Below are 18252 nucleotides of genomic sequence, written 5' to 3'. Positions count from 1 at the left end.
ACGCCATCCTTACTTTCATTAGCTATTTCAAGCTCAATGGTCATGAAGTCATCCAAAACTAAGAGCAGGATTGTGCTGGTGTGGACATACGGTCTTTCTAATCTAAAGCAACTGGCAGCCACTAGCCCTAAACCATAAGTTACGAGTCGAGGCCTCCCCAGCCTGATGACTCCTGAACAGCCTGCCACTCCCTCCTCGCTCCCGAAAGGTAAATGAGTTCAAACTGGACACAGCCCGCCATCGCTCCCAGAAAAGGAGAAACCCTGCCATTTGACATTTGCACGGAAAAGCCCCCAATGTTTTTAGGCATCTTCTTCTGGGTTCCTGGGAGCTCACGGGGCCAAGACCCAGCGGGGTTTTGAGCTACATCCACAGTATTTTCCTAGAAGGGCAGCAGGCAGAAAGTGGAAAAACGCATTAACATGCTAATGACGTCCTATGTAAAATTCCAATCCCGATTATTCTGTGATTAAATCTCTCCCCTTGATGTCTGCTTCCTCTATATGTGAGTTACAAAGTGAAATCAACAATGTTAGTGAAGTAGATACAGACTACCAACCAGGGAGGGAAACCCGGGACACTCAGGGCTTTCTGCAAAGCAGATAGAGCAAACTGAAAAAGTTACTTTTTTCACCCCACCCTCCCTTAAAAAAAAGAAAACGTTGCAATCCACAATAATTAATGCGTTTACAGTTAATTTCTATTATCTATAAATGCATTAATTACAGTTAATTTCCATAAGCATTCAGGGGTAGAGAGGTAGATTGAGCTTTTGATTCTCTCTCAATGCACTGAAAATTGCTCAGAATTCATACACATCCCCCTGAAGTCTCAGGATTAAAGTATGACCCTTTCTCCCTGCTTTGAAGACAGACATCACTGACACAAGCCAGTGGGTCCAGTGACGGCCTCGGTGTCCCTCTGCCCATGAACACTTTGGCCTCTTTCAGTCCCTGTCACCACACTGTGCTGCCTGCTGACCCCCAGCCTGAATGGCCATCTCAGGCAACACGAGCCCCTTCCATGAAAGACTGCCAAACTTATCTCTACCCTCATGATGTTGGAAAAATAAAGGGGACTCACGAGAGGCAACCATACATTGATATTTCTATCCCTCTCTCCTTCTCTTCCCCTCTAAAAATAAATAAATAAAATCTTTTAAAAACCATAAATAAATAAATAAATCTGACCCCAGTAAGCAAACAAGTATTTGTGGTACATTTACCATTTCTGAGGACTCCTTGATGGACACCTCACTGGTCCCCCAATGACACACGAGAACAGAGCTCTGACCTCAGGGGACTTACAACCCGGCCAGAGTCAGAAGGCATGATACATGGGCTGATCCAAGGCAAATCCATCGGTGATGAGTCACCACGTGCCCACTGCCCAGCACGCAGGCTGCTCCCGGGACCCCCGAGTTACACCCCAAAACGCCCAAGACTGCAACCTGCCCCTCTGCTATAGACTCAGAGCCCCTGGTTGGACTTGGGCATCCACAAGACAGGGTCAGCTGTCTCGCCCGAGCATCACAGGCCGAGGGGTACAGATGAACAGAACGAAGAGTCCGGGGCCCTGGCCTTCCTGGAGTTGCTCGTCCACCCCCGAAGGGCCTTTTTCTCCCGAGAGCTGCATTTTGCACCATTGCTGGAAATCAAAATCTGTAAGCCCACCACAAAAAGTTCATTTCGTAAATAGTCTTTTTTCAAAACATTTTGTCTAATATTGAAAAGAGTCAGCTCAGTCATGGCCAGTGTGGCTGAGTGGACTGAGTGCCGGCCTGTGGACCAAAAGGTCATTGGTTCGATCCCCAGTCAGGGCACATGGCTGGGTTGTGGGCCAGGTCCCCAGGAGGGGTTGCACGAGAGGGAACCACACATTGACGTTTCTCTCCCTCTCTTTCTCCTTCCCCTCTCTCTAAAAATAAATAAACAAAATCTTTTTTAAAAGAGTCAGCTCATGGTACACAAATGCCCAGGCCCGCTGTTCCTTTGTATTTGCTCCACATTTCAGCTTGAGAGCTCCCTAAGAACGTTCCCCTCTCAAAACCCACCAAAGAACAGCAGGTAGACGTTGGCCTAGTTTTACTACATTTTCATAGATAAAAGCTTTACGTCACGAAGGAATTTATTGTTTATTTATTTATTTATCTCTTGGTCCCCCACCCTGTCACCAACCCGGGGTTATTCACTGGGCGCACCCTCAGCCAGGTCCCCTCAGACTGCTTAAAAATTAGCCCCAGGCGAAAGCGAGGGGAGAGGGTAGCTGCTCCGGCAGAATCCAGGCACCAGCCCCGACACGCCTTCCCAGCAGTAATGAGCCAGCTGCGATTTGGAGTCAGCCATGCTAACAGCCTCTCATCCCGTTTATTTATGTTTTATTCATCGCTTTCCAAATACTTGGTGAAGTGACAATGATGAGATTCAAACAATACTGTACAGCTCTTCTTTTAAAGAAAGAGATATTAATGGCTTTCAAGAGCTCAACCGTTCCAGTGAAAATGTTGCTGTACTCAATTTGTCTAAATTTGTTCACATCTTCTTTATTCTTAGATACAGTAGTAGATTCCTCACTTTGTGCCAAAACTGGTGTGGTGAGAATATGTGAAATGTCTTGGGTTTCACTGTTCATCCCATTTGTACGAGTCGGGAGCAAAAATGTATTTGAAATACACAATGCTCATTTCTACCGGAACTTAAAACCGTGCCGTTACACCTGGAGGGGCGGCGGGGCGTGTTGCTGTTCCTTGGCACCAGCGTATGTACCAAAGCTCAAAGGTACAGTCTCTCATTGCGTATTTGGTGAGAACGGAGCTCCGGGGAAAAGTGGGGAAAAAAAGAAGCTCTGAACTGAGCCAATGTTGGGGTGGCCGCAGCTAAAAAGACAAGGTAACGTTGGACCCCCTAACTCCGCGGAGAAACCTCTATAAAACTTAGCAAGCCTTTCAGACTAACTTTATTCCGAGTAAAATGCCACATCTAATTTCAGCTCCCTGATTTCAAAGCTAGCTACCTAATATCCCCAGTCTTTTCCTACTTCTGATGCAATGAGCGTACTTTGTAAATACCGTCACTATCAGCACGTGTGCCTTTGTCTTCCTGGTAAACAACATTTACCCAGGGGGCCACGGTGTGCTGTGTGTGACCTCTGCCCCCCAGAAACCCAGAGTTCCTGAGGAAATGCAAGAGCACATGCGCCCCCTTAATAAGTTACTTCATTTCATCTATACCACTTTATCAAACTATACGACGGGTATCATTCTCCTCATTTTGCTGGTAATGAAACAGGTTCCACCATCCAGTAGATTTTAAATCTAGATTTGCATCATATGATTTCATTCTGCACATTAGAAACTGAATCACCATAACTTCACTTTTTTTTAAGAAGTAAGTTTTTCACTTAATTTGGACTGAACTGGCATCTTGTGAGCCTGTCCCCTCAGGGACCAAACCTTGAGGTGCCCTCAGTCACTCACAACAAGGGCAGCGGGCGAGGAACAGGAGGAGGCGAACCCCCTCCCGACAGGCAGCCACTTTGGCTCCGGAGCCTCCTACATCATCCCTCCGGGGAAAGCGGCTCCCAGAAAAGCGGCTCCCAGAAAAGCTCCCACAGAGAAGAGGCCCTTCACAGTCTCTTCCCGGGGCTCTCAGCATCAGCCTGCTCTCATCCGCGACTGTTTGAGCCAGAAAACAGAGCCAAAGGACAAAAGGAAGATGCCTGTCAAACCGAGAAAATTCTCAAGGCCCATGCCAAGGGCGAGATTGCTCCAAATAATCACAAGGCCATTAGCACATCCAGGAAGAGGAGGGAGGAAGGAGACAGGGGGAAAAAAAACAAAGGGCATCACATGTGATGCGAAACAAAAGCTGGCAAGAAATTCTACTCCATTGGCCAACGCTCCTGGCAAAAAAAAAAAAAAAAGTAAAAACAATCGTTCAGGAGAAGTGTGATGGGCTCCAGGCCGCCCTGCACGTGACGTCCAGTGAAGCCCAGAGGAACCTGCCTGGCCAAGCCACAGGATAGATCGCATACATACGTCACCAGGCAACACTTGTGCCTTCTTACCGTGGGCCATTTTCCCGTGGTCCAGGTCCCTCCGCAGCCGGCTGTAATCTTCTCGAACGCTCCCCAGCTTCCGGATGCTCCTGGAGCTCAGCGCCGACAGCGTGTGGAGGAGTCCCTCCAGCCCTTCCCGCTCTGAGGTCAGTGCTCTGATCTCCTCTGTGAGCTCCTTAGCTGTCCCGAAATGGCTGCCTGCAGCGCATCGCGGAGAGAGGGAAGGAAAACACGTTTACAGAGTCCCCACGCACGGAAGGTGCAGCCACAGCTCATGTGCACTAACCGTGCGCAAAGCAGGTGAATTTGCAAGGGCGGGCTTCTGCCGGGGACGCTGGACAGGCTCTGCCCATCCTCCCTGAGCTGGAAGCACCACCAGCCCCTTCACCACCTTGTTCCTGTTAGGCCTGTTCTGATGGTTCCCTTGGCCAATTCACGTCCCGGTGAACCCCAGGGAAGCCCCGTTGTATCCGGACATTCAAATACTCAAATGTCAAAGAGGCAAAATACTATTCTTGGATGAAAAGGGACTGGGCCGTGCAGTCAGGTGAGACCGAAAGCCAAATCCTAGTCCCCCTGTTACTCTGAATGGCACACAGGATGACCTTGAGCAAAGAATGTATCATATGTAGTTTCTGGGCAAACTTCTTATAAATATGATTGCACCTGCTTCCTAAGTGGTGGCGAAAATAAGCATGAAATTCTGTAAGGCACCGAGCAAAATATATGGCACACTGAATTTAGCAAAGTCGCAGGATACAAAGTCAACAAGCAAAAATCAATTGTATTTCTCAGTATCAGCAGCAAACAACTGGAAGATGAATTTTTCACATACAAGAAATATTTTAAAAGTCAAAATAGCTATGGGTAAAATGTAAAGGAACATGTAAGATGTCTACACAGAAAACCATTTTTAAAACTCAAGAGAAATTAAAGAAAATAAATAATTAGAAAGATATTATATGCATACATTGGAAAATTGAACATTATTCAGATTTCCATTTTTCTCCGATCAATCTATTGATTCAATACAATTCTAATCAAATTCTCATGTGTGTCTTTTGTAGAAACTGACAAGCTTATTCTAAAATGTAAAAGGAAATGCAACCACCTAGTTAGACCAAAACAATTCTTGAAAGGTAGAAGGAAATAAGAGGACATACACTGAATTTGAACTAGCACCGAAGCTGCAGCATGTCAAGACAGGATGGCAGCAGCACAGAGACAGACAGACAACCAGGTCAATGGACAGACAGCTGGAAGTAGACCACACTCACAGAGGCAGCTGGTATTCACCCCAAGCACCAAAGCCAGTCAGTGAGGAAAAGAGAGTATTTTAAACAAACGGTACTGGAGCGCATGCTCCCCGAATGGGGAAGAGGTCAGCCGCGCTCCACACCTCGAACCACGCACAAGACTGAATTAGAGAGAGATCGCGTACCTACTGCAGAGGCAAAAACGATAAAGCTCGTGGAAGAAAACCCGGTAGAATCTCTCTCTGACTTGGGAGTAGGCAAAACTTTTTGGATAGGACACCAAAACACTAACTATGAAAAAAAGCGTTCGTAAATGGACTTCATCACAATTTAAAAAACCTCTACCCATCCAAAATAATACCGTTAAGAAAATGAATAAGCCAGCCCCAGCCTGGGAGAAAACACCCACAATACACATCCATCTGGCAAAGGACTGGAGCCCTACAACTCAATCATTAAAACGCACATGACCCTGGTGGACAACGGGCAAAGGACTTCACAGGAACTTCGCAAACCACGTGAGGCAGCCAAATGGCCCACAGGCCCATGAGAAAGTGTCGGTGATCAGCAGTCAATGCCAGTTAAAGCTTCAGGGTCACCACAAAAGCATGCAAGCAGCTCACGTTCACTGGATTATGATTCGGCTTGGCAAGGCCGTGGAACACCCAGAACTCTCAGTCACGGTGGGAGTGTGAAATGGCGCGACTAGCCCCTTGCAAAGGGTAAACACACAGCTACCCTTTATTCATCAATTCCACGTCTTGGCATTTACCCGGGAGAGATGAAAACGCAGTACTCGGGTGTTCACGGTGGCTTTACTCGTGGCAACCCCAAACTGGAAAAACCCACATGTCCAGTAAGACGAGAATATGCACACGCAGTGAGATGTCCACACTGCGGAAGATGGCACAGGAAGAAAGAGGTACCAACTCGTCACACACACCATGACATGAAACTATCTAAAAAAATATGCAAAAGATGCACCCCACATGATTCCACTGATTAAACTGTAAGTTGGTACCTTTTTCTCACTCTGAACAGGCAAAACTAATCCATGGGAGAAGCTACCAGAACAGAGCTGTCTGGGGAAGGGTGGCGTGGGAGGGGGGTTCATGTGACGACTGGGAAGGAGCACAGGTGATGTTTCTGGGGTGATGGAAATACCGTGACAGGGTTGCTGATACCCCAGGTGTCAAAATTCATGGAACTAGACTCTCAGGACCTGCGCATCCCACTGAAAGTAAGACACATCGCTGTAAAACGGGAAACATGGGGCTGAGCAGAAGTGGGCTTACGGTCATTTGTATGGGAAATGACACAGTGATTAATAAATAACACTACAGGAATAAACCATTGTGTGGATTCACAACTGGAAACCTGCCTTCGCCTCACACCCTATACTGGGAAACGTTTGAATAGGAAAACTATAGCACACATTAATAAGTACATCGCACGAATGAGTGCTCCGTGGAGTTTGTTACAGCCTTTGTCACAGTGAGAACTGCAAACCTCTTCTCGTTTAAGCCTCGCTGTGACCCTGGTAGGGAGGTGATGCCTTGAGGTACCTATCTTAAGATGCATTTTCCTTAAACACGTGCACACCTCTGATCTGGGGGTGTGTCTTACAGCCGCTGTTCGCCAGGGGCCAGTCCGGACGAATGTGTTCCTGCGTGATGTTGCTCTTGGTGGCCTGGCTGACCGTACACCCCAGTAAGGGCCACTGAAGCTCCAGGTGCTGCTGAAAACCTTCTGTGGACAAGGACTTATAAGATCGGGAAAACATAAGCATTTAAAACCCAAAGACCAGTGTAAAGCCTTGGCAGAAAAGCCCACAGAAAATGGCAGTTTGTTCCTGGAGGGAGAGAAACATCGGGCATCAGCGGTAGCTTTGCTGATACAGAGCGAGGCCACGAGGAAAACAGGAGCCTCAACTATTCGGAGTCGAAACACGTTTCAGGACTCGGGCTCTGAATATGAGACCTTTTTAGGGAAACTTTAACCCACCCGTTTTTTTATCTTTTCCTTTCTAAAGAGTAATACGTGCTTTTTTAAACAGCCCAAATACATCTAAAAGAATTATTTCAGTTAATGTAAATTAAAAAGTCCAAGCCACCGCGAGCATTGTATTGTTGTTTAATCGAGAGCAACTTTTTTCTTAGTATGTAAAGTAACCGAGGTGCGTTTTATGTTCCCTGAAGGACATTTGCTATCTCTATGGTCAAGAAGACTTAAGTCTAGAGAACTGAATATCTCGCTGAAGCTTACAAAGTAATAAAATACAGGGCAAGTTTCCAACTCAAACATAACTCCTCTGAAGTCCTAAACCGTGCTGTTTACTTCATTATTCTTCTTATTATTTAATAGGCACATTTCGATCTGATATAAATATGGCAAAGGTTACCAATGTCTTGCCACTTCAAAGGCACTCTGGACACCCAGCACGTATCACTGCTGTCCCTGACAACCCCGGTGTCCAATTCCAGGTTTACACAAATATCTTTTGAGACTCTATTTATTGCCCATCATGTCATGGAAAAATACAGAAAAGAGCAAGGCCAAGCCCTGCCTCCCAGGAGGTTACCATCAAATAAAGGGGAGGAGATTATCACGATAGATGGGCCCACGTGCACTGGTAGAGGTCAAGGAGAGGTTGTTCCAGAAGGGGAGGTGGACGCAGGTTCCATGAGGGAAGAACGCAAGGCTTCCAGCAGAGACTTGGGTGGCCTGGTGAGAGGGCGAAGAGCCTTGTCTGCCTGGGAGGAAGCACAGCGACAGGGAGTGGGTCCTAACGCCAGAGGGCCCTAACAGGCAGTCTGGTGGGTTTGGACCTGCTGAGGGTCCAAAGTCCCAGCAAGGAGGGTGGATGAGACTACCACAAGCTTTGCATTATAGTAGAAATACGATGAACACATTTCCCGGATTTGGGATTTCTATCCTGGACAATGACCAAGTTAGGGCTGTTGTGGAAGGAGCCCTGATGGAGCTACCCACCTCGCTCTGGGGCGGCCCATGGAGGACCCACCCCCAACCCCTCCCCGCAGGTGTGACTGCCTCCGGGAGGGGCGGACAGCAGCATCTTGTCCTGCGGCGTCCCAACGTCTCTTCTCAGCCGGGGCTCAGGAAGTCTCAGCCTTTCTGTCGGACCCCATTTCCAAGCACGATGTTTAACAAACAGTGTGGTGGGTGCCCACTGTGCCCCCCGAGACACCAGGCAAAGTGCACCTCCATGTGCAACCTCTTCCTGAGAATGGTTCAGGCAGAAGAGGCCTTGAAAAACAAACTGGAGGTGGGGGGCGGGACCAGAGTCAGCGAGGGCCTGGGCAGAAGGTTCCCAGGAGACGGCCTCAGACCCTCGGGCGGCTCATCACAAGCCCTGGAGCCCAGGCCCTTAATCATACACCAGAGGTCGCTAATTAAATCCCAGGTCCCCTCCTGGAGCCTGAGGACTATGGCTTGGGGAAATGCATAGTGACAGACTCAGAAGTGTTACACATGCAGAATGAGCTGAATTCCCAAAAAGACACTTCACATCGAAGCACCAGCCATGACACAACACTGCACTGCCCCCGGTCCACATTACACGTGCAGTTTGGCCTCAGTCCCAAGCCCAGGCAGTGAATCGTGCTGATGGCTGAAACTGGCCAAGAGCTCTGTGATGAGAATTCGGAAAAGTATAAACTTTGATCCCTGAAGAGAGTCCCATCAGTGACCCAGTGACCCCAGTCTCTGTCGCTCTAATGGGCCCTTTCCTAAGCGCCAAAGGAGGATCGCTATGGAGACCAATGGCCCGCCTCTGGCACAGGTGCCGACCGACTCACAGCAAGGGGAGTGCATCTGGGCGTGCACTCGGCTTTTTTAAAGCACCTGTCAAAATATTTTATACTATAAATAACACAATTAAAAACCTCTAGGCATACACTGAAGTCGAAGCTGCTTTTACCCACCCTGTTGCTTCTAACTTGATCCTCAGCCTCTGAGTTTAAATGTTTACACACACACACACTTCACGGCATCTAATGTCACTCATGGAAGCCATTACTTGGCAGCCCGATTTTGTGGATTACAGGCTTTTCTTGTGTGAATTGTCTCATCTAGTCCTTACAACAAGCCAGGAAGATTGTCCTTGGTTTCCAGTTGAGGAAACTGAGACCCAGAAAGTGACCAGCCCAAGGTCACAAAGTTCTGGAGATCCAGCTCAAGGTCACTGAACTTGAACTTGGTTCTTCCAAACTCAGGTTAGGTGTTCATTGCACCAAACGTGGCTCAATAAGTGACCTGGCCATGTGGCCACGAATCCACCCATAGCTCAAGGGAGAACAAGGGGCTGGGGCTGAATCCCGTGCTCAGGGGGGCCATTTCCCCGTCAGTCCCCAGGGCTCACCTTGTCTTTGCCTAGGGGGACGCCACACTCATGGTTCTTGCCTGGGCCAAAAGCCGTTCCCATTCTCAGTGGTCCTCCTAAAACTATCTACTTGTACCTACCCAAATCTGAGCTATATTTCTTTACCGGGGAAAAAAATGAAGCCAGTACTGAAAACCATCAAACCCCACAAATAATCATAGTCCCACATCTTTTTCCAGCACGACACCAGACCTTCTGAGGCACACCAAGCTCAAGGCCACATGGCTAGGCAAGACGGCACCCTCTTCGTCCAGAGACCCCCCTCAGCTGTGTCCGGAGGCCTGCTGGGAGCTGGGTGAGCTGAACCAAAGCAACAAACGAACACCAGCCCCTGCCCACCCTTGCCCCCACGCCCACCTCTCCATGGAGCCTCCTTAGAACTTGAATTTACTATTTTCTGTCCATTTTATTTTCTGCTTCCAGTCACCATGATTTCCTGACAGAGCCAGCAGTTTCTGTGGGCAGAGCCCCATGGCTGGTTTTGCATGTCAAACACGTTAGACCATCACTCGTTTCCCAAAGAAGATGCAGGGAAATAATGCTGGGAAACACAGGATTACACACAAAACTTGGGCTGTTCTAACAGCCTGAGAAAATGTGGGGCCTGGTGAGACTGAGTATATAAACACAAGCAGCCTGATCACTCACAGAAATAGGACTCCGACCACTATCTCCAACAACCTACGCAGGAAGCCAACCGCACGTGTCTACGATAACCAGTCCCGGAAGCGGGCCTTGACGTTGCTTTATAGGGAGCCAGGCTGCTGTCTCCGGTAACAATTCAGGAAGCTAAACATCGCTTCTGTAACAATTGGTCAAAATGGCCATGACTGATTAATAACTGACAGCTTCCCTAATTTTTGTCTCTGCTTCCAGCTTAGGACCAACCAGAGAAAGCCAGACACATTCCCCATCCAATCTCACTGGACGCTCTAACTAGCTGCTTCCTGCTTCCCGGCAGCCTCCAATCGGCAGGCCTGGAAGCTTCCTTTCGCCCACTGCACAGCTTCCTCACTCCTCCACCTGCCTCTGAGTCTCGGCCAAAACCAAGTGAAGGCGGCTGACTCTCCCACTCTCCAGGGCTCAGAGTACCAGCCTCTGCTTCTTCCCACTGGGTGGGCCTTCATTGACCTCCATATGGGATAGACGTCATCTTCGTAAAAAGTCTTTACTGAGACTCTCATCTCCTCCAGCCATTGACCTAAATCATGGACTTCTTAGAGAGAAGAAAACTCTCTGTGCTTATCTACAAAATCGAGTTTATGTCGATAAGTTTCTTAGTTTTCCCAAAATTATAAGCTAAGAAAAGAGACTTCGGGCTGCCATTTAGACACATGTGTCTGCAACTAATGCATTTTAGATGTCGATAATTTTTATTCTCTATAAAGGGAGAGCCAAACTGGATACAGCCATCTTTTTAAAACATTGACTTAGAGGGCTAGCGACATCTTGACAGAGCTATTTAAGAACAAAGGATTAAATAAACAAAACGAAAAGACAACCTACTAGATGGAACAGGATAGTTGCCAATGATACATCTGATAAGGGGTTAGTATCCAAACTTTATAAAGAACTCATACAATTTAACACCAAAAAAAAAATCCAATTAAAAAATAGGCAGAGGACCTGAATAGGCAGTTCTGCCAAGAGACATACAGATAACCAGTAAGACATATGTAAAGATGCTCAACCTCACTAACCGTCAGAGAAATGCAAATTAAAAAACAAGAAGATATCACCTCACACCTCTTAGAATGACCATCATCAACAAATCCGCAAACAATGAGTGATGATGAAGACATGGGGAAAAGGGAACCCTAGGTCACTGTTGGGGGGGGGGGTGCAGACTGGTGCAGCCACTGTGGGAAACAGTACGGAGTTTCCTCCAAACACCAAAACTAGAACTACCTTATGACCCAGCAATTCTACTCCTGGGTAGTTACCCACAGAAATCCAAAACACTAGTCTGAAAAGATACATGCAACCGCATGTTCATCGCAGGATTATTTACAACAGGCAAGCTAGGGAGGCAACACAATGCGATACAGAGGCGTGCTGAATGCATGCAATGGGATACTACTTGGCCATAGAAGGAATGTAATCTTACAACACACGGATGCACCTAGAGGGTATTATGCTAAGTGAAATAAGTCAGACAGAGAAAAACAAATACCACGTGATTTCACTTACATGTGGAATCCAAAGAACAAAATCAACAAACAAATAAAACAGAAACAGACCCCTAAAAGCAGAGAATGCACTGACGGTTGCCAGATGGGCGGAGGCTTGGGGGCCGGGTGAGAAGGTGAAAGGATTGAGAAGTACAAATGGGCAGTTACAAAACAGTCACAAGGATGGAAAATGCAACATAGGGAATATACTCAACAACTCTGTCGTAACTAAGTTTGGGGCCAGGCGGGCACTAGACTAACCGGGAGGATCACTACATGAACTCTATAAAAGCCTAACTACTAGGCCGTACACCTGAAACTAATATGATATTGAATGTCAACTGTAACTGAAAAACAGAAGAGAACAAGTGATTACCTGAATGGGTTATTTTCTGAAAACGGATCAGAGAAGGCAGGTGGGAAAGAAAATATACCACAGACTGAGGGGGTCCCCAAACCAAGGGGACACCCAAAGGAGGCATGGAAATAAGCTCTGGGGGTCAGTCATCAATATATGAGGCTCCTTTTTGTTTTTTTTAAATTATTTTATTGTTGTTCAATTACAGTTGTCTGCATTTGAGGCTCCTTTTTAAAAAAAAAAATTTATTAACTGTCTCCTGAGTGCCAGGAGCCCAAGAAGCCCAAGAAAAGCACTGATGGCGGATGACTCAGGCAGGGCTGGGCTGAAGCCAGAAATGCAGGCAATTGGTGGGCACCAGCGATCTCAGAGACCAGGCAGGGGTCCCTGACCCTAGGGGAGCCACAAGGGCCGGAGCACGGCCGGCCAGCACCAGACCAGCCGGAGCTACCTGTCTGGCTGTGGAGAGAGAGCCCCGGCGCATGGCCTGGGGGCCCACCCAGCACTGAGTCTCAGCGGCAGTGCTGACCCAGATTCCAAGACAGGATCCAAGGCAGAAGGCCAGGGGCAGGCAGGAAGAATGCTTGCTGCTGAGTCATAAATGTGGGTTATCACCCCATAAATATGCTCCGTTTCTTGGCAGGAAAGGTCCTGGGAACAGGAGGAGGGGTGAGGAGGCCACAGCTGCAACTGAGCTCAGACACAAGCACTCGTGGCTGGAGGCCCATCCGTGGTCGGGCAGGACCTAGGACAGCTCCAGAGGAGCTGGGCCCAGGCTTCCCCTGTTGCCACCTTACCCATGTCAGCCATACACCCACCACACACGCTCTAGAAGGTTCTGAGCCCATCCCCTAGCTCTGCCCCCTGGAGGCCAACACTTAGTGAGGCACCAACACAGTCAAGACCTCCAACAGGGGTTAAGTTTTCAGTGAGGGCAGTGAGGGGGGAAGGGGCCCTTGTCCAGGCTCAGTCCCCTGCCACACAGCGCCTTGTGAGACCTTGGCTCTCACTTTGTTTTCAGGCAGCCAGTTCAACCAGGTGGGCCTGGGGCAGCCTTCTGTGAAAAGAGGCTTCTTGACCTTGACCCAGAAAACCCAAGGTGAGTCCAGGGGCAAAGGGCCTGAAGTGGGCAGTTGGATCAGACTGGCTGCAGGCCCCAGGGAGACACACTTCTCCTCCTTGGCTCATCTTACTGAGTGGAACCAGCCAGGACAGTGGGCAGACCTCCGGGGCTAATGTTAACAAATGGCCTGGGGGGAGGACTCAGCAGGACTCTGCTTTTGAACTCCACCCCGAAAACAAGACGGACAAAGGAATCCTTACCATCAAGGAGTAGTCCATCCTAGTTCAGTGGGCAGGAGGCTACACAGTCACGTGGGGCCAAAGCCACCTCGTCATAAGGGAGGTAGATGCCACCGAGGTCTTTTTGCTGCAAGTTCATTAGCCAGAATCTTCAGCAGTAAGTGACAGCAGGCTAAGAGGTCACCTGCTGGCCAGATCTCCTCCCACTCATTTTGGAAACTGAGTCCTAACAAGGCACAGCACCTTCTGTCCTGTTTGCTTTCACTCTCAGGTCCCTTGGTCTGGGGACATCAGCTGCCATTCCATGAGTGGCCCATCTTAGAAGATGACCAAAGCCCCACCCCACATCATGACAGCGACCTCACACGGCCCTGAGCTGGAGTTACCCCCAACGCTGCTTCTGGATCCCTCACCCTCAGGAACTGTGTGAAATAACAAATGCTTGTTGTTTCAAGATAACTTTGGGGGGAACTGATCCCACTTCAACAGAGACATGTGCCTGTTTCTGCATCGAGGCCTTCAGGAATAAGAAACTTCCATTTCCTGGGTCTTGGGACACTCTTAGAACTTAGCAGTCCTGCTACGAGGAAGCCAAGCTGAAATAGTGAGGCTCACAGGGACAGGAACCAACACACGGACCAACCTGCCAGCCAGACTCGCACATGACCTTGGAAGTGGATTCTCCAGCCCCAGTCAAGCCACGCAAGCCGTCCCTGCCTGGTTGCACATCCATGAACAAAATAAATGACTAGTGGTGTTTTCAGTCACTAAGTCTTGAGGTCGGTCTGCTATGCAGCAATCAGCAATGTGAACAGAGAGCCTGGTATCTGAGAGTCCAGTACTGCTGAAACAAACCCCGTAAATCTGGGGCATCGGCATTGGGACCAGGCAGAAGCTGAACAGCCTCCGTGAAGGCTGGAAGGGAAACAAGAAAAATACCACTGGAAGCTGGATGAAAGGGGGCCCGAGTAACGCAGTGACAGAAAGTCTGGAAACATAGTCAACTGAGGTCATTGAGAAAAGAGTTCTTGATGAAGTTCATCATGTAGCCAGAGAGATTCCAGGCAAAATACAGATGTGCCCACTGGCTCCTGGTCGCTGCCTATGATAAAATGCAAGGGAATAGAGAGGAATAAAGAACACCCTGTTCAATATGAAGAAGCTAGGACTTGCTGAGTTTGAAAATAAAGCTATTTCTTATTCCTAGTCTCTGCAGATCGCCAATAGTTCTCAAATTAAGAAAAGGCCCCATTCCATTGACCAAATCCAGAATTGGGGGGGGGGGTGATGAATTATAGACACTTTCAGACCGACAGACAAAAGGCCCTGTACAGTCTCAAGGGCATCCTTTAAGATCTTCTGCATTCACTGGGGCTCCTTAGGATGTCAAGGGCATGGCCTTCGGCATTCACAAAGAGCCCCAGACAGGGAAAAGGCCCCCATTGGGGATGCTTGTCCTTGTGGCTTCTGCCTAATGGAGCGAGGCTTTGCCATTCTGTAGGGGCCAATGCAGACCCTCCCTGCTGGGCATGGAGCTCCAGAGGAAATGGAAATCACGTCGTATGCAGAAGCTGCAGGAGCACGCTGACCACCCTGTGCCAGCCCCACCCCTGGGGATCCACCCATGGACTGGAAAGCCCATCACCAAGGGCCCAAGGAGAAATCCAGAAAGCCGGGAGGTGGAGAGGTGAGCTCCCAATCCAGTTAACTCAGGACTCCCTGACTCCCCCCCCCCCCGGTGGACGAACTAAACAGAAAGCCCAGGCCCCCCACGCAATCCGCCAGCCTAGGAATTNGGGGGGGGGGGGTGATGAATTATAGACACTTTCAGACCGACAGGCAGACAAAGGCCCTGTACAGTCTCAAGGGCATCCTTTAAGATCTTCTGCATTCACTGGGGCTCCTTAGGATGTCAAGGGCATGGCCTTCGGCATTCACAAAGAGCCCCAGACAGGGAAAAGGCCCCCGTTGGGGATGCTTGTCCTTGTGGCTTCTGCCTAATGGAGCGAGGCTTTGCCATTCTGTAGGGGCCAATGCAGACCCTCCCTGCTGGGGCATGGAGCTCCAGAGGAAATGGAAATCACGTCGTATGCAGAAGCTGCAGGAGCACGCTGACCACCCTGTGCCAGCCCCACCCCTGGGGATCCACCCATGGACTGGAAAGCCCATCACCAAGGGCCCAAGGAGAAATCCAGAAGCCGGGAGGTGGAGAGGTGAGCTCCCAATCCAGTTAACTCAGGACTCCCTGACTCCCCCCCGCTGGTGGACGAACTAAACAGAAAGCCCAGGCCCCCCACGCAATCCGCCAGCCTAGGAATTTTTCCTAGGGCTCTGAAAAGAGATTATTCACATTTGAGAGAAGGCTATTTCTGTTGCCTGGATGATGTATCTCCTCCCCAGGGATTAATGGAGACACAGCCACCTGTATTCCCGGGAAAGATGTATCGATGGAGGAAGGCAAAGCCCTCGCTCAGAGGCGAGACTGTGTTCATGCTTCTTTTTTTTCTTTCCGCAAATGAGGCCATAATTCCAAGTAAATGGCACGAGAAGCTGTTAAGAGCCAAGCCCCCCGTTCCCATCTCGATGTTCTCCTGGTTGTAAATAATCCGCACGACTGCGCCAGGAACTCAATTGCTCGTTAGCTGCCAACGTTACTCGTTTAATGACCTGAAGAGCAGAAGCTGCCAATTATTGTATTGCTTCTTAAAATGCCATTTAAAACCCATACATGTAATTATTATACCTTTTTGCTCAGCCTATAAAACGCGAAGTGTACTTGAGGATGTCAGGACACAGCTGGGCTACATGTCCCCATGTCACTCCCCGGACCCTTGTCCCGATCTGCCACCTCTTAGTAACAGAGTGACCTCAGCCCGAGGGCGCAGCCCAGGGCCTCAGTCTCCCCCTCTGTCCCTTGAGATCCCCGATCCCTCCCACCAAGCTAATGTAGCTGTTGTGCAAATAAAATAAAACAACACAGCAGAATGTTTAAAAGTGCTCTCCAAATGATAGGGTGAGACGCTATTTTCAGAAACTCTTGTTTTCAACACCCGAATTAATGGAGTGATATATCCCTACTAACTACCAGAGGGGGTGGGGATTATGATCTGTTGAGAATCTTCAAAAAGCTATAATGTGTGACTAGATTGTCAGGCTGGGTGCCTCACTTTGTCCTATGTCACCGATCCTCCCCCGATAGGAAGGGGTCCGTCACATCCAGCAATCCTTACTGAGCATCTAGAGCACATAACGCTACAGAGACACCAGCTAGCATGATGGGGCACACTCAGCCCGTCTAGTCTAGAAGTCGTCGAGGAACGGGAAGTAGAAGTCCAAAATAGGGCACCTTCACAGATGTGCGTATGGCTATTTCAGAGCCTTACCCGTCCCTTTATAAGGAGACCATGGGTTTAGTGACACTCCCCTTAAACGCTCTGCAGTGTGTGAGTGTGACTTAAGTCACAGGCAGAATGTCCATCGAGGACAAAACATGGACAGTGAGGGCCGCTTCGATGCCTGCTCTAGTCCCAGTTACCTGATACGGCGAGCATTTTGGCCTCAAGCAGCGCGGGGAGCTGGGTTTCGATTTCGTTAACTTCCTTCCTGAGAGCGCTGCACAGCTTCTCCGTCCTGCACACCTGGAGGGAGAGAAACAGCCATGAATCGTCGTGGCAAAAACCAGAAGACAGCGGAGCAGCCAGGTAGGAGATTCTGGGTTTGTAAATACTTAAAGGGGCGACAGAGTAGTTGGAAGAGAGTTCTCAAAAAGCAAGCGATGCAGGGAGGAAGGGAGGCGAGAGGGAGGAGCAAAACAAAGCCAGCATAGGCATACTCCAAGCATTAGGTTCTATACCTTCCAGGACACCCACACACAAAAGTGACACCACCACCACTCCGCCCGCCCCTCCTCAGGGCCTTTGCACTTACTCCTTCCCTCTGAAACACTCTTGCCCCAGGTGGCTCAGCCCACTCACAGCCCTCAGCACTCTGCTCACACATCCCCTGGGAAGCAAGGCCTGGCTGATTACCTACTAAAAGCAACACCCCACCCAGGCAGGGTAGTTCAGTTGGTTGGTGCATCGTCCCACACACCACAAGGTCGTGGGTTTGATTCCCGGTCAGGGCACATGCCTAGGTTGCAGGTTCAATCCCCGGGGCATGTAGCGTAGGCAATAGATCAATCTTTCTCTCTCACATCAATGTTTCTCTCTCTTTCTCTCCCCCACTTCCCCTAATACTACTTGAACAAAAATATATCCTTAGGTGAGGATGAAAAAAAACAGCACCCTTCCTTCCCCTCCTGCCTTTACTCTGCTTCATGTTTTTCCATTGCTTCCTCTCCAGCTGACACATTTTTATTCTTATTCCTTTGTTATTCCTCTTGTCTCTCTCTGCTGGGGCACAAGCTCCATGCGAGCACGGACACGCGAGCTCTGTCCTGTGTCTGGCGCTCGGGAGGCAGTAGGCAAAGGGGCACCGCCTTGAGATGAAGGGCAGGGTGGCGGGCCCCACACAGTCCTGGGAGATGCTGTCTGGTGGACCCTGGAGGGCAGGTACTTGCTGGCGAGTCAGATTTGAAAAACAGACAAGTAGATCTCAGTCAGATTTGCAAGTTTTATCATTTATTTTTCCAGGACACTCCAAACACTTTGCACGTTTTTCTTTGCTTTTTAAAAAATACCAGTCATTTAAAATCTCAATTTCTTT

General features: G+C 49.0%; 1 protein-coding gene across 1 annotated transcript in view; it reads right to left on the bottom strand.

Moving 5' to 3' along the window:
• DISC1 (DISC1 scaffold protein) overlaps positions 1 to 18252 on the bottom strand; it is a 269744-nt gene that overhangs the window by 140505 nt on the left and 110987 nt on the right. The window contains exons 8-9 of the mRNA XM_037060247.1: positions 17081 to 17183; positions 4066 to 4254 (exon numbers count right to left, since the gene is read on the bottom strand). Coding sequence (XP_036916142.1) covers positions 4066 to 4254; positions 17081 to 17183 — 292 coding nt within the window. The remainder of the gene's footprint in view (positions 1 to 4065; positions 4255 to 17080; positions 17184 to 18252) is intronic.

This window comes from Sturnira hondurensis, unplaced genomic scaffold, assembly GCF_014824575.4.
Source record: "Sturnira hondurensis isolate 20B ecotype Veracruz unplaced genomic scaffold, ASM1482457v3 Scaffold0011512, whole genome shotgun sequence".
Lineage (NCBI taxonomy): Eukaryota > Metazoa > Chordata > Mammalia > Chiroptera > Phyllostomidae > Sturnira > Sturnira hondurensis.
This window is presented reverse-complemented; position numbering and strand designations above follow the sequence as displayed.